The following is a 12,253-nucleotide window of genomic DNA, read 5'->3' on the forward strand; positions in this document are numbered from 1 at the left end:
GAATGTATTTAACACCACTGAATTGTACACTCAAAAATGGTTAAAATGATAAATTTTACATTATATATATTTTACCACAAAACACTAAATTAAATTAAAAGAGGTACAGCTACTGTGGAAAACAGTTTGTCGGTTCCTTGAAAAGTTGAACAGAGAAGGACTATATGACCCAGCCATCCCAATCCTAGGTATCTACCCAGAAGACGTGAAGGCAGGAATGTAAAGAGAAACCTGTACACCCATGTTTATTGCAGCACTTTTCACAATAGCCAAAAGGTGGACACAACTGAAATGCCCATCAACAGAGGAATGGATAAACACAATGTGGTATACACACATAACGGTATATTATACGGCCGTAAGGAGAAATGAAGTCCTGACACATGCCACAACATGGGTGGACCTAGAAAACATCATGCTGAATGAGCTAAGTCAGCCGAGAAAGGACAAATACTGTATGATCTCACTTATATGAAACAAGGAAATAAATAGAAACCCAGGGCTGTTAGTGGATACCAGGGATGGAAGGGAGGGAGAAAGGGAAAGTTTTCGTTTAGTGGGGAGTGAGTTTATGTTAACGGTGGTGGAATGAGTTGGTAAAGGATATCAAGAACGGGTGCACAACTTGAAGAATGTAATCAATGTCACTGAATTGTACATGTAGAAATTGTTGAGATGGCATAGGTTTTGTTATGTATATTTTCATCACAATAAAAAAAGAAACCCAGATATTAAAAATATGTATATTTAATTAAAAGAAATGACTTTCCTAAAGGTGTGGATGAGTTTGGGTCACCGCAGTCACCCCATCCAGGCTGGAGGTTCAGAGGTGGAGCCACAGCTGTTGGGTCAGGGTGTAGAGAGGGGGTGGGGAGAGAAACACCCCCCCTTTCCATCCCCTTCTGGTGGCAGCAGGTGGGGAGGATGGCAGGGTGGATACCTAGCCCTGCTGGCTCCCTCTAACTCACCCCCTCCCCCATCACCCACAGGCCTCCATCAGTCTGGAGCCCTCAGAACCCCGCCCCCAGTCCCTGTAAGTTGGGACCATCATGCCCCTCACCCCAAACTCTCCCCAGGATATGAGGCCTGTGACAGCCAGGAACCTCTGGTGGCTAGCAACAGAGACCAACTCTGGTCAACTTCAGCTAAAAGGGGAAGCATGACAGGAGGGACACCAGGACAGGGAGAGAACCCATCTGCAGTGCTGGGACACTCAGTGGAAGATCTGACATGGGGACACTGAGTTCCAGTTAGGGGCATGAGCCCCTTTTCCAGAGACACCCCTATGTTGAAAGTATGACGTGGCTTGGCAGCAGAGGGGTGTCCTCCCAAAAAGCAGTTGGTCGATACCCCTTGTGCTAGCAGGCAGTTACAGAGGCTTCCTCCATCTCAGAGGGAATCCAGCGGGGCAGAGGCCATGGCCATATTCAGACCACTCCCCTAAGGGCAGCCAGACCGACAGACAGAAGGAGGCTCAGTTCCAGACGTCTTTTATATACACTGTTTATTCCTCCCTAGCCCCATGCAGCAGCCCCAGCCGCCCCCTCTGATGCAGGCTGGGGTCGGAAGAGGCCAGGCAGGAAAACAGGGGGAAGCCCCCAGCTGGAGGCGGCTCCCTGCAGCCTCAGCGCCCCCGAGAGGGGAGGGAGAAGGAAGGAGGAGGTGACACAGGACTGGGTTCAAATACTCCGGAAGCCACACGGTAGAAGACAAAGAGTAGCACGCAGGGGAGGGGGGGAGGGGGAGAGAGGGCATGAGCAGCCAAGGTCAGATCCTGCCCCCCAAACAGAGTGTCCCATCCCTCAGGGCCCAGAGGGAGGGGCAGGACTGGGAGAGAAGAAGGATTTGGGGTGGAAGAGACCAAGGAGGGCCCCACCCCTGGCCTCAGTCTCCAGATTCAAGCAAGTCCCGCCCAAGAAGCCCCCAACCCTAACTGTGGTCGGCCAGGCTCAGGGACGGGGACTACAGCTGGGTGAGATCCAACTTCAGCTGGTAAGGTGGTGGGCTGTCCTCGCAGGGGTGCGACTGGGGCGGATATAGGGGCCAGTCTGGCTCCACCATGAAACCCTTGTGCTGCTCCAGGGTCAGGGGCTGCATAGGGGGCAGGGAGGGAGGGCCTGCTGAGACTCCCTGCCGTGGCCAGGCTCCTTCCCGCCCCAACCTCACGTCACTTCACTTCGATTGAGGGTGGGCTTCTCATCCTGCCCAGTGTCGCATGATAACTCAGGGGTCTCTCTACCTCGGTTGGAAAGGGAGCGGCCAAAGCCAGGGTGAAGGAGCGGCCCTCCACACGACTCCCGCCCCTCTATGCCAGCCCCTTCCCCAGTTGGCCCCACTCTCTACAAGGCTCCGCCCACACCCTACCTCCGTGTGGCCTGCCCACCTGGAACTTGAGGTGCTGGCCCGGCGCGGTGACCAGGGTGGAACAGCTCAGCCACAGCATCACCAGCACAGAGAGAAAAAGGCAGCAAGCCAGGATCCATCGAGGCAGCCCCGAACGCCTGCCCCGGGTGGCAGGCACCGCTCAAAGGCCAGGTTGGGGTCAGGGAGGAGCCCCCCTCCTCCAGTCCCCGCCCCAGCCTTTCCCCAGGGTCCTGACACCCACCGGGACATGCAGCTGAGGAAGTCATTGTCCTGGATCTCTTCAGACTCCACCTTGGCCTTGCTGCTGGTCTTGACTCGGATCTTGGCCTTCCTCACCTTGTCCAAGGGGCCTACAGGGTCTGAGGGACAGCAACCACTGCTCAGCGGCTTCCAGGCCTTCCCTAGGAGGCTTAAACAGCCATGCAGAGGAGAAAGTAGGCCAGGACTAGGGGAATGGAGCATGGAGTCCTGGGAATGGAGGTCAGAACCCTGGGAGGTGGGCTACGGGACCTTGGGGGATGGACTACATAACCCTGGGAGATGGACCAGGAACTCTGGTAGGAGGGCTATGGGACCCCAGGAGTTGAGAGATGGACTGTGGAACGCTGGAAGATGAACCACAAAACTCTGTGAGGTAGATTGCATAACCCCAGGAGTTGAGAGATGGAGACCTCAATCCTAACATGTTCATTTGCCAGGAGGGCTCGTGGGGCAGTAGGAGTCCATGGGAGAAACCCTGGTGAGGCCAGACCTTACCCACATGCACCTCCAGGGCCTCAGGGTGGGATCCTCGCCAGGTCACCTCCACTCGCTGCAGACGCAACCCCTCGGGCCTGGGGCTCTCCACCACAGGCTGCGTCTAGTCCAGAGACAAGAGAGCAGGAGGCCCATGAGAAAGGCACCACCTTGGCCCTGGCAGGCACCCCAGTGAGCCCCATGGGGGCCACAAAGTCCCACACTAGCTGGCACCTAGCTCTGCTGGGGGTAAAGAGGACGCTGGCCTGGGCTGCGATGTCAGGGATGTTTTTCCCCTGCTACTGTGGGCACCTTAGTTTTCTTTGACCTCATTCTCCAGTTCCAGAAGTAGCCAAGCCAACAGCACTTCAGGGATGGGCTGAGAGGTGGCCACAAAACCGACCAGGGCCAATCAGAATAAACCTAGCCTAGTTGGCAAACCCAGAGGGGTGTCATCTGGTGCCTTGAGCATCCAACCTGCCCTCAGGAGGGGAGTGCCTGCCTGGGAATGATTGCCACCACAAGGGAAAGTAGGGCCCAGGGGAGGAGTGGACCCTGAGCCTCTGGGTCCAGCTGTGCCTGAAGGTAGATCACCCATGGATTTTGTATTCCATGAGCCAAGAACCAATGCATCGCCCCTTCTTACCTGGACAAGCCACCCCCTGCTCTGGGGTGTCCCCTCCAGACCCCTTACCTGGAACACCACCACCTTCCCGTTGTCTGTCTGCAGGTAGTATGTCCATGTGGAGGACACAAAGCCCTGGGCTGAGCTGATGAAGTCATTGCAGAGGGTGGAGAACAGCTCCAGGAGCGAGAGGACTCCACTTGGAGCTTCCAGGACTTTTCTCTGGCGATGGGAAGGCCCAAAGCACAGAAATGTCACCAAGGTAGGACATTAACCAATCATCAAGGGGACCGTAAAAAAGGGGAACTGGGAAAATTCATGGTAATTGGGTTTGCTTAAGTGATTTGGGGCAACAGAGCGTCATACAATGGACACAGACTTTGGCACTGCATTTGGCTTGCTGTTTGTTCTTGAAGAAGTGGATTGCCCTCTCTGAGTCCTAAAATGAGGATGATTCTCTCTCCTCATGGGGCCACTATGAGATTGCAACCAGGCAGCGTCTGCCAAGAGCCTGGCACAACACAAGCACCTAATGCATAGTAGCTGCTGTTATTAAACTTATGACACCATCGTCAGTCTTATTTCTACCATGTCTAGGGGAATAGGGAGAGGAGACAGCGATGGAGCTTTTCTGAACAGAGAAACAGCCTAGAGGCAACGGAGAACATTGGTGGAAAAGGAGAAAGGACTTTCTGGGCAGTCCCAGCTTCGTAGGTCTTTGCCTGGGCTGAATGATTTTCTGAGCCTCAGTTTGCTCGTCTGTAAAAAGGGGATGCTGTCCCCGGATGCATCCTAGACTCACACATAGATGACAACAGGTGAGCAGTTATTGTTTCTCTCTAGGGGTAAAGGAGGGGTACTTGGGAAGCAGCTCCTATTGGTACTTCAATAGTCCCAGTTCCTAGCCCCCCCAGATGATAGCGGCCACCAGTCATTAGGAAGTCACATAGAGTCAGTATGACAATAGAGGGAACATGGTTAGTCCAGCACCTGGTACACAGCAGGTACTCAATAAAATCAGCTCTGGCGGTGCTGAAGATAGGGAGCCAAGGGTTGAGTGCCAGCCCAACATCCATGGGTTCAAGTCCTACCTCTGCACAGCCCCAACCTTGTGACCCTGGGCAGCTGCTCCCTGAGCACTAGAAACACTGAAACTAACCCCGGCACTGTGACTCGAGAAATTCGGGACAGGCTCCGCTCAGGCCTTGATAAACCATTTACTTCTGGCAGGGTGGCAGGAGGGGTGGTGGCAGGGGCTCTCCCCATGTCATAGAGGTGACACTTGAGGCTGGAGCAGTGGCACCACTCAATGGGGATCACCTAGCAGGCTGGGAGACTCTGGACAGATGGGGAGTGGGGCAGGAGAGGGGCTGGGGCAGAGGGGGGTGAGTGAATGGAAGCACCCACCTTCTGCTCCAGCTCAGGATCGGAGTCCGCCTCCAGCTCCAGGGGCTGGCTCCAGCACCCCTCGCTGCAGGCCTGTTGCTCTGACTCCTTCACATAAGCCTCCACGCAGGCTGCGGGAGGGAGGGGCGGTTGGGGCAGGCGGACCCCCCAGGTCCTCTCTCCCCTCCCCCACCTGCCCAGCCCTCACCTGCTTCACACTCGGCCTGGGTGGCGTTGGGCTTGGAGCTCTTGGCCACGAAGCGGCAGATAGAAAAGAGGCGGCAGCCCCTCTCGCAGGCGCTGACCAGGACTGCCCTGTCATAAGGCGACTCGGTGGGGCCAGGGGGCCCCGCCTGGAGGGGACACGGGGCTCAGGCCAGGGGGAGGGGCGGAGTATGGGGGGGGAGCAGAGCACTGGTGGGGAGAGGGAGAGGAAGGAGGTTCCCCACCCCGGAAAATCTGGGATGAGCTTGCGGGGAGGCGGAAGGATATGAGTGCAGGAGGGATGTGAGGAACTTGAGAACCCGACTAGAGAAGCTGGCTAGACAACCGCGGACTTAGGGTTTGGGGGGATTGAGAGAAATGGGCCCTGTAAGGTCCACGAAGGAGGGGGATTGAGATGGATTCTGGGGGTGCTCAGGGGAGGCAGTCTTGTCACCTTTTGGGCCTGGGTAAATTGGGATCCGACGGGAGAGTGGTGAGGATATGTATGGGGTTAGTAGCTGGGGGTGACACAAGAGGGAAGTGGATGCAGCTGGGGCCGAGGAAGAGAAGAGAGGTGGGGGTGGGCCGCCCAGAGGGTCCTTGAGCTGCAGAGCTCGGCTGGGCGGCGGGGGAGGTGACATCGGGGGAAGTGGCAGCGGAAGCCTCAGTCTCTGCCTCATCCCCTCTGCCAGAGGGACCCTCATCCTGCTCCCAAAGAAGGGACTCGTATCCTCTGCCCCTCCCTCATCGGAGGGACCCCTGCGGGAGGAACACTTCCGACCCCATTGGAGGGACCCTCCATCTCTGGCCCCTCCCTCATCGGAGGGACCCCTCGACCCCTGGTTTGCCCCCATCTGAGGGACTTCATCCCCTACACCCCCATCGGAGGGACCACCATCCACAACTCTCGACCCCATCGGAGGGATCCCCGATCCCCGCATTCGCCCCCACTGGGGGACCCCACCCCTGATCCCTTCCTCGCCGGAGAGACCCCCGTCCTCTCCGCCCCTCGGAGGGACCCGGGTCCCCGGGCCGGCGCCGCACGCACTTCACCTGCGAGGGCCGCGAGCCGGGGTCGCGGTCGCGGCACTGCAGCTGGCAGCTCTGCGTGTCCCCGAGCTGCGGGGCAAAGGGGTCGCGGGCGGGCGGCGCGGGGGCGGTGGGCCGTGGCAGCAGTAGCAGCAGCAGCAGCGGCAGCAGCGCGGTGGTCGTCATGGCCGCGGGCGCGGGGTCCGGGGCGCGGCGCCGAGGATGCGGCGGCGGCGGGGACCGGGAGCTGACGTCACTGAGCGAGGCAGCCTGGGAAGGGGGGGTGGAGGATGCGGAGAATGGCCAGGAAGCGCTCTGCGACACCCGCGGGGTGCGGGCTGGTGGGGCGTGTGACCTCGGGCAGGTGGATCTAGATCACGCCCCTCCCCCCGTTTGTCCCATCTGGGAGTCCCATGACACCCCCTGCTAGGTGGAAAGGAAGCAAATAGGGTGATAGGGTGGGGTGGCCCCATTGATTAGAAGAGGTCAGGGGGGCCAGGCGGAGGCGACGTTTGAGCGTCCACGCGGACACTGAAGGGAAAAGCAACCAGGCAGAGGGAATAGAGCGTGCAAGAACCCTGAGGCAGAAAAGAGCTTGTCAGAGGAAGGAAGGAGGGACTGGAGCCAGTTAGAGAGAAGAGCGGAGGGAGATAGGGGCAGCAGAATGGGGCCAGGGGCGGTCTCTGGAAGGTACGCGGCATCTTCTCATGGACTCTTAGCTCAGAGAGGCGGCAAAGTGTGTGCAGTCCGCCTCCTCCAGGAAGCCCTCCCAGCCCCTCTGCGGGTGTCGGCCGCGGCTTGTTGGAGGGGACATCTCCCAGCCCGGGGCGGGGGGTAGGTGAAGGGTGTACACAGAGGCGAGGGTGGCTGCCAAATGTCCTAACTCTCGGGGAAAACTTGGGGCGAACAGGGACACTTCTGGCTTCCAGAATTGTCGCACCCCATTGTGACTGCCCGCCGAACCCTGGGTTATGTCGGTGGCCCCCGCTTCATCTCCGTCAGGCATGGGAATGAGGACACCCCTCTAAAGTCGGGTCCTCTGCAAAGAGGCCCCCACCTGTCCCTAACGTGCCTGGCGCAGGTGTCTGCGGAGGCCGTGCCACGCCCCCGCCAGCGCGTCCTGGAATACGCTCCGCCCCTGCAGACTCCGCGGCAGCCAAGAGGGGTCGGCGGGTCAGAGGGCGCCTCAGGTTCCGGCCGCGGAGGAGGGCACCCTGGGGGTTGGCGCGCCCCCTCTCCGGGCGGGCCGCAGCGCTTTCATCTCTGCGGCTTGTGCCGGCCCCCACGTCGCTTAATCAGGCGCGGCTGTTCCTGATGGACCCCAAACATCTGGATGCCGGCGCAGCCCCTCCCCCGCCCCGCCTCGCCCCTCCCGGGCGGAGGCCGCCGCGACCCCGCAGCCAGGGCCTCCTGGCATCTGTTCGCGGGAGGACCGGGCAAGCTCGCATCCAGCCCACCGTGCGCCAGGCCCTCGCCTTTGGAAATGGTCCTGTGTGTTAAGACCGATACTGTCCCCCATTTCACAGGTGGGAAGCTGGGGCCCCGGTACCCCTCGCATAGCTAGGATTTAAGCCCACACAAGTATGTCCATTCCAGAGCTCGCACGCTTGAGCCCTCCTCGAGAATGACTGTCATTGATTCATTCATTCCAAACAAAGCATTTTCCAGCTTTTTTTTTTTTTTTTTTTTTTTTTAACAACATCTCTGTAAGGTAGCTACCGGGAGCGTTGCCCAGTTTACAGGCGAGGTAACTGAGATTCAAAGAGGTGAAGTAGGCCAGCCCAGGTGGCAAGAAAGCAAGAGAAGCAAAGAGGCCAGAAGAGCCCCGCAAGGGGCGTCTAACATAAGAAGCGTCGTAGAAAGCTCAACAGCAGAAAGGGACACCCATGACCTTTTGCAGAAGGGGAAACTGAGGGTTGGGCTGCTGGCCCACGTCGTCCAAAAGAGGAAGAAGAGGGTTTGATTGCCGCCCCCACCCTTTTCCGCTCCACGAGGCCGCTAGGGGCGGCAAGCGGAAGAAGGACTTGACCCCGGCCCCCCAGGTGAGCCCCCGCGCCCCTCCTGCTGTTCCCGGGGGAGAGGGTCCAGGTGAGGGGCGGGCGGGCCGCCGGGCGGCCGGGGTCGGGTTTCAGGAAATCCGCCGACATTCCTTCGGGGCTTAAGAGGGAAAGTTGACTCGGCACCGCCCCTCTCCCCACTACTTCCTACCCCCCGGGGCCGCCCGGCCGGGGGCGGCGGGCGGGGGGCGCTGCGGCCGCTGGGCGTGAATCAGCGGCGGTCTGGGCGTTCGGGAAGCAGCGGCTGAGGTCAGGGCGGGCAGCGGACAAGCGCCCTTTGTCCCTTGCCGCCCTCACCACGACCCCGCTGACCCCCACCCCCAAGCCGAGTACAGGCTGAGGGAAGAGGCGCGGCACAGCGGCGCCGTCGCTGGCTGGGTTGGAGGGGGGGGGGTTGTGGAAGGGGCAGCAGCAGCTGTCCCCCCTAAACGCAGCTGGCGCCTTCTAGGACCCAGACTCCCCCGGGGTTCTCCTGGGTGCAGAAGGGCCGGGAACACAGGTCTCCATCATCCGGTTCCCCCTGGCCGGGATCTAGGATGCTTCAGCTTCCCAAGCACTGCCTCCCGTGGTAGAGGGTCTGGATTTTTGAAGCTCTGGGCGCTTAAGGCCTGGCACCCAGGCTTCTGGGCTCCCAGACTCAGCCTCTGGGGTGTGGAAGGATCACATGTAGGACACTCGCTGACCCTTCTTTCCCCAGATCCCCCTCCAGGCTCAGGAGTCTGCCACCCAACCCCCACTTCTAGGGTGCCCACAGTACACAGGCATCCAGACTCTCACCTGACCCCTTCCTGGAAGTGTGGGCCTGGAACTCAAGATAGCTAATCTCAACCTGGGAGTTCCAGGTTCAGGTTCAGTTTCAGGGTTTGGGCATGGGAGAGGCAGCTCACTCCTTTGGCTGAGTCACGTGGCCCCTGGGGGGTCCTGTTACCACTGCCCCCTCCCTGGCCTAAAACCTCTCCTCAGTGCCCTGAAAGCAGCCAGTGAGCTGGGCTGAAGGACCCCCCCCCCCAATCTTGACCCCTCATGCAGAAGTAACCTTTGGGTGGAGGGGGAAGAACTAAGGAGGAGCCCCCCGTTAGCCCATGGGGTCCCCTGGAGAGAACAGGGCCCTCCGTCTGCCCCTCAGAACATTCCCAGCTACCCTCAAGGACTTGAGTCAATATTTGCTAGAAGTTTCTTGGTGCTGGCAGAGGCAGTGGGACTGGAGAGGAAGGCTTAAGCCACTGGGAGCACCATGGGCAGGAACGAGTGCTACTCGGAGTCAAATCCCTTTCCCTAAAGTCAAAGGTAGAGGGTAAGGATCACCCAAGGAGCACCCAGAAGGCAGAGGGCAGGGCTGAGCGAGCGGCATCTAGAACTCCAAACCCCTTCTTCTGTGGGTGAGGATCAGAGAGGGCTGTCTGCCAGCCTGGGTCACCCAGCCCACCTGGTGCAAGGCCTGGTGGGACCCTGAGAAGCATGCTCTGAGCTTTCCTGCTACTTGGAGACCTGAAAATTCCTCTTTGTCTTTTAAATTTGCAAATATTGATTAAACTCTGGTGTGGCCCACACTGGACCAGCATTCATCGGTCTCTCAAGCTAAAGAAAAAATGTGCAAGAGGAAGAAAAGAGAGCCAGGTGTGTTACAAAGACAATGAAACAAGGTGAAGTGGATGGAGATGGCTGGGAAGCAGACCTTTGACCTATGACCTTATGAAGGAGCTAACTGGAGGAAGATTTGGGGAATGACGTCCTTGACAGGGAACGACCACCAGTGTGCTCGACAGCGGTAACAAGACTGGTGAATTTGGGGGACCAGTAGGGCCAGAGTGGCTGGAGCAGAGCAAGCCAGAGGAGGGGACAGAAGAAGGAGGGGAGGGAGAAGGCGGCCACAGAGAGATGCCCTGGTATTCTTCTTTGACAAGCTCTCTCAGAGGGCTGTGCAGAAGCTGGGAAGCCAGGAGGAGGCTGGGGTGGCATCTAGGAGAGAGACAGTGGGGCCTGGACGCAGCTGGCTAGGGAGAAGGGGTCAGAAGTTTCGAATCGGGGAATCGGGATGTGTTTTGGAATCAGAGCCAGCAGGATCTGCTGATGGATTGGACGTAGGGGATGAGAGAAGGGGAAAGTCATCACCCTGGCCTCCAGGTCCCGGCTTGAAGCACCTGGGTGGATGGGGAGCCCTTTCAGGGACAGGAATAACTGGTGGAAGGGCAGAGTTGTTGGGAGGACACATATCCAGATTTTGCTGGAGTCCTCCAAGCAGAAGGTTAGACTTCACAACCCTCACCAGAGCTTGGGAAAGGTAGAGGTTGGGGAAGAGGAGCAGCATATGCCAGAAGAGCAGTTCCAGCCAATGAGCTGCCACTTCCATCTACCGACCACCTGGCAGGTGGACCTATGGTCCCATTTTCCAGAGGGGACAAACTGAGGCCCAGGGGTCACTTCGCCCCAGGAGAACATCCAGCAGGCTGTGCTAGCTTCCTGCTGCATTACATTCTCCCACTGAAACTCACCAGGCTGGCAGGGAGTCGCCCAAGGTGCATAGGGGGAAAGTGAGGCAGGAGATGCCTGGTTTGACTTGGTAAACAGCAGGCAGTGCGCCCTCCCCAACTTGACTCCCCCCCACACCCTATACAGAGTCCACATGGGGTAGTATGATGAGCCCCCAATCCCCAGCTTCCTGTTCTATTTTTTGAGTCTGGGGTCTGAGCTGAGAACCCAGCTAGATGGGGATTTCTGACCTCCGGACCCGCCCACCCCCCAGGTGCTTTGACCTCCTTGGCAGTATAAGGGCGTGGGGAGGGGGTCTCAGCCTCTAAAGGAACCCCTGGAAGGAGGGGAATCACGGCCTCATCCCTATCGGGGCTAGGAGGGGGCTGCGACCCAAACCCATGACGGAAGGCCCCCGGGAAGTCTCATTCCAGGCGCCCCCTCTGTCCTCCAGGCTCCAAGCCCGGGAACCCTTTATTCATGGGTGCCCTGATTGGGTGGAGGCGGGAAGAAGGGGGATGAGGCGCCCGGGCCGGGAAGGGTCCTGAAATTCGAGCAGTGGCCAAAAATAATAGCGCGGAGAAGGATCCCTTCGTAAAAGCAGGCAAACTATGTGTCGCTCCGGGCGGCCGCGTTACCTGGAGTCTGGCGGGCGGCGGCCGCTCCAGCGATTACTCACCGCGTGGCGCACCCCACCCGCGGGCCGCTGAGCGGATTTTTCCGTGGGGGGGGTCAGTGAGTCCGGGGGGACATTTCCTCCCAGGAACCCCTCCTACTGCGCGCGCGGGATACAGCCCTCCGGCAGGCCCTGGTCCCGCTCCCACGGGGGCACTCGCGGGAGCTCCCTCCCAGGGGTTCCCAGCCTGGTCCTGCCTGAGGGGACAGCCGAGCCCGGGAGCTGGCCGAGACTCGGTGCCTTCCTACTCTCTCCCGGTCTTCCCTCCAACAGAGACCCAGCGGAGGCTGCGAGCCGAGGAGCGCGGGAGGCTGGATGAGTGCGGAGGGCGGGGGCGCTCGGCCCAGGCCGGTGGGACCCGTGCGCAGGGCGCGGGCGGGGGGCGCCTTCCAAGCCCCGGGGGAGGAAGGGGGGCTGGAGATGGGGGAGGCGGGGCTCAGGGACCACTCAGTGGGGGGCGGGGCCAGGGCTGGGATGGGGGCCGAGAGGAGGCTAGGGCCGGGAGGGGGGAAGAGGAGCGGGCCGCGATGGGAGGCCGCAGGGACACTGAAAGGCACCGGGCCCAGCGCAGGGTGCAGAGCAGTGGGTGGTGCACGGAGACTGGATTGGGGCACCGGGTCCCGGACTGGGGGTGGGGGTCTTGGAGCTGGCAGGGTGGCAGGGGAGGTCCCGGGACAGTAGGGGTAGTGTGAGGGGCTCTGGGCCTCG

At 59.7% G+C, this 12,253-nt stretch overlaps 2 protein-coding genes across 2 annotated transcripts in view; one reads left to right on the forward strand and one right to left on the reverse strand.

Moving 5' to 3' along the window:
- Nucleotides 1–1,962: 1,962 nt before the first annotated feature.
- TMEM59L (transmembrane protein 59 like) lies at nucleotides 1,963–6,529 on the reverse strand. The gene is made up of 8 exons (XM_004384374.1): nucleotides 6,368–6,529; nucleotides 5,319–5,463; nucleotides 5,132–5,241; nucleotides 3,794–3,946; nucleotides 3,121–3,223; nucleotides 2,606–2,723; nucleotides 2,384–2,501; nucleotides 1,963–2,091 (listed from the first exon to the last, which is right to left on the reverse strand). Exons 1-8 carry the CDS (start codon nucleotides 6,527–6,529, stop codon nucleotides 1,963–1,965), a joined length of 1,038 nt encoding a protein of 345 aa, XP_004384431.1.
- A 1,147-nt stretch (nucleotides 6,530–7,676) lies between these two features.
- CRLF1 (cytokine receptor like factor 1) overlaps nucleotides 7,677–12,253 on the forward strand; it is a 15,913-nt gene continuing 11,336 nt past the window's right edge. Inside the window, exon 1 of the mRNA XM_004384494.1 lies at nucleotides 7,677–7,749. Within this exon, the coding sequence (XP_004384551.1) occupies nucleotides 7,677–7,749 (73 nt within the window). The remainder of the gene's footprint in view (nucleotides 7,750–12,253) is intronic.

This window comes from Trichechus manatus, unplaced genomic scaffold (assembly GCF_000243295.1).
Source record: "Trichechus manatus latirostris isolate Lorelei unplaced genomic scaffold, TriManLat1.0 scaffold00122, whole genome shotgun sequence".
Taxonomy (NCBI): Eukaryota; Metazoa; Chordata; class Mammalia; order Sirenia; family Trichechidae; genus Trichechus; species Trichechus manatus.

Bases quoted from the DNA above. Each gene is read 5' to 3' on its own strand.
- TMEM59L (XM_004384374.1), bottom strand. From the start codon at position 6,529: ATGACGACCACCGCGCTGCTGCCGCTGCTGCTGCTGCTACTGCTGCCA. The intron at 5,464-6,367 runs GTGAAGTGCGTG...TGTCCCCTCCAG, and splicing joins CCGGCTCGCGGCCCTCGCAG to GCGGGGCCCCCTGGCCCCAC. The intron at 5,242-5,318 runs GTGAGGGCTGGG...TCCCTCCCGCAG, and splicing joins CCAGGCCGAGTGTGAAGCAG to CCTGCGTGGAGGCTTATGTG.